Here is a 3,243-nt window from a genome sequence, read left to right as displayed (position 1 = left end):
TTCATGTCACTTTGGGGTTGTGATGGTCATTGCATGAATTTTTTAAAATTTAATTATCTGTATTGTAAAAAAATTGGAATCTCTTGGTACTGATTCACACTTTTTTTTTTTTTAACTCACAGCATCAGTGTTTTTATGCAATAATAAAACAGGTGATTTGCACGTTACAATTAGTAATGAATGGCAAGTTTACTAGAAAGTTTTACATAAATAAGGAAATTTATTCATGTTTGAACAAGATTGTTACTAATCTAAGTTATTAGCAATTAAGAACTGTTTAGCTCTCTAGTTAAATGGGTTTCTTATTTAAATCTAACTCCTGGAGGGAGGTATTCACAAAGTAACACTATCCTGCTTTGAATTTGACTATAACCTACAACAAAGGTCCTGACACAAACGCGATAAGACATCTCTGCCTAGTGACCAGAGAATACAGTTTCAATTCCCTTGAAATACAGTTAATTCCCACTCCTGAATAATCTGGAAAAAGGATACTGTAACTCCTCATATAGCCAGGAGGTTGCCTTGGAAAAGTTTAACAAATCGTAACATTGACACTTAAGAAACTAGGTACAGTTCCTGAAACAACAAATTTCATTTGGGTTTGTCCCACTTGTGAATGCACTTAACTATATAAAGGTAGTCTATAGAAGTCAGGTCCAAAAAAAATTAGGAAGAGGTTTTATGTATTTTGAGAACATTCTAAAAACAAGTGGCTGATTGAAACTTTTTTTAATCTAAGAATTTCAGGAAGATGATACTGTTTTCCCAAGTTAATACTTTGATTCTTAATTTTCTTCCTCATTTTTTCCCTCCATCTCCCATAAGTTTTTTTCTCCCCATGTTCTCCTTGAAGTTAAAGTACTCCCAAAGATTTTAACTCCATTCCTGCAGTCTTTTTTATTTTTTGAAAATAAGGTGAATATTTTATTCTCTTAACACGGTACTATTTACAGTGGACGATATTGATGATTGTTGAAATATTTTCAGGTCTATTTTATTCCATAAATAACATTTCATCTTCTTGATTGAAACACTTAAGATGTTTATGACCAATATTTATAATTTGGACAATAGTTCGGAAATTGTTTCTACAGGTTGCCAGCTCTGAGGTGGATGCTGAGGACACCAAGAAATCAAAATGGTACCAGTAGAAGTGCAAGAATAACATGACCTCTTTTAGGTCATCTCTTTAGATGAAGGCTATGAAAATGGACTCTGGAGAAGTAAAGAAACAAAACTCCGTAGGCAGAGCAGCCCCAAGAGCTACTAGTTGGCTATTTTTCTAGTTATTTATTGATCATATGCTAAACAAGGGATGGATGACTCATGAATTTTCTGGGGAAAAGGGTGGGCCATTCTCAGCCTTGAGCCTGCCTCCCCTTTTTAGACTATATAGGGTATCTTTCAGACATTGCTATGGCATTTGAAGGCTGTCATGGCACTATTAGGAGTGGCTCTTAGCATGCTAAAGCATTATAATTAGTGTATAATGAGCAGTAAGGACAACTGGAGGTCACTTTTGTGACCATCTTGGTTTTGGTGACTTTTGGCCAGCTTCTTTACCGAATGCTGTTTATCAGCAGGGTCTTTATGACCTGTATCTTGTGATATTGGACCTGTGACCTCCAATCTCATCCTGTGACTAAGAATGCCTGACCTCCTGGGAATGCAGCCCAGCAGGTCTTAGCCTCATTTTACCCAGCTCCTGTTCAAGATGGAGTCGCTCTGGTTCAAAGGCCTCTGACAACATTAGGACTAGGGGAGCTCTCACTCTCTTTCACTCTTTAAGGAAAAGAAATGTAGAAAATGTATGCAAATCTTTTTCTATCCATTTAATGCACATTTGAAATACTTGTAGGTTTGCTGTAAGATGACTGAGGGGATATAATGTTGGTCATAAAACTTCTGAAGTAAGTTTTAGAGCTAAAATGTTGAGCATTTTTGACTTTGTGGAATTTAAATTGTTAGTATCTTGTTCATGTAGTTATTTTGCTAAAAATATGCACTGCCTATCCCAAGCTTAAAAAAGAAAAGATTTACATCTGTATGTCACTGAATGTAGGGTACAGTTTTAATCTGATTACGAAGTTGACTTTGGTACATGTTTTAGTAGTGATGACGTGTAACTAATTACGTAGCAGCTTTTTACTGTTTTGCATTTCAAAGTCCTAGGTACAAAGATTCCTGGCTATTAGTAATTTTGTTTTACTGATATGTCAGTATTAGAATATTGGGCATTTTCATTTAATTTTTCATTTAACATACCTTTGAAACCTCCTTTTTTTTTTTTTTTTTTTTTTTCTGTATTTTTAATAGAGACGGAGTTTCACCATGTTGTTAGCCAGGCTGGTCTCCAACTCCTGGGCTCAAGTGATCCTCCCGCCTCTGCCTCCCAAAGTGCTGGGATTACAGGCGTGAGCCACCGCGCCTGGGCCAGATATATATTTCATCACTGGTCATGCAAAACTCACTCCCCACCTCATCTTAACAACTTAATGATACTTTTGGTAAAATGCCAACACCAGCATAAAACAAATTTCTTCAGGATACAAATATTTTCATAATTTGTATTAACTCAACCTAAACTTTACTAGCCTGAATTGCTTCTTCAAGGCTTGACTAATACACTGTTGGGGAGTATTTTAAGCAGCCTCCACCCAAGTGCTTACCTTGTAGCTCTATTTATCCGCCTTAGACATTTATTAGACTCCTTTCAGATTCTTTCCCTCGCTACTGTTTTCCGGTATCATCTGATAACTGAATAGAAAATGCTGTTCTGAGTCACTACACCTATCAACCATGTCACAAATAAATTCTATTATATATTATATATAAATATTTTAATGGGCTATTTAGAGCCAGTCGTCTTACCATGTGCTCATGTGGGATTTCCTGTTTTAATGTTGAATAATATATTTTATAGTTAGCAAAGCCATTTCACCTGCAGTCGTTGATTTGTTCAAATTCTGGGCATTTAAATCCATTGCCAATGTTTGCTTAAAGAACAGTTTCCTTACGAGTCTTCCAAATCGGTCCTTACAGAAAGAACCTCTGAATACTATACGCATATATGGACGGCTGCGCGTCCCTATAAAGTCAGCCTGTTACTTCCACTGGAGAAACAAAACTCTTGAGAAACGCTGAGCTGTAAAAACGTCAGAAAGCCGGTGTCCCATGCGCGCTGAGAAAGCCGGGAGAGGGCGGTGGCTGCCCCCAGGCCGCCTCCTGCCCCGGGCAAGG

General features: G+C 37.0%; 1 protein-coding gene across 1 annotated transcript in view; it reads left to right on the top strand.

Annotated features, from left to right (window-relative positions):
* Positions 1-1,211: 1,211 nt before the first annotated feature.
* Positions 1,212-3,243, top strand: part of FAM160B1 (family with sequence similarity 160, member B1) — a 39,036-nt gene continuing 37,004 nt past the window's right edge. The window contains exon 1 of the mRNA XM_011927922.1: positions 1,212-1,244. Within this exon, the coding sequence (XP_011783312.1) occupies positions 1,212-1,244 (33 nt within the window). The remainder of the gene's footprint in view (positions 1,245-3,243) is intronic.

Source organism: Colobus angolensis, unplaced genomic scaffold, assembly GCF_000951035.1.
Source record: "Colobus angolensis palliatus isolate OR3802 unplaced genomic scaffold, Cang.pa_1.0 Scaffold75, whole genome shotgun sequence".
Lineage (NCBI taxonomy): Eukaryota > Metazoa > Chordata > Mammalia > Primates > Cercopithecidae > Colobus > Colobus angolensis.
Note: the sequence above shows the minus strand (reverse complement) of the source record. Positions and strands in the feature narration are given on the sequence as shown.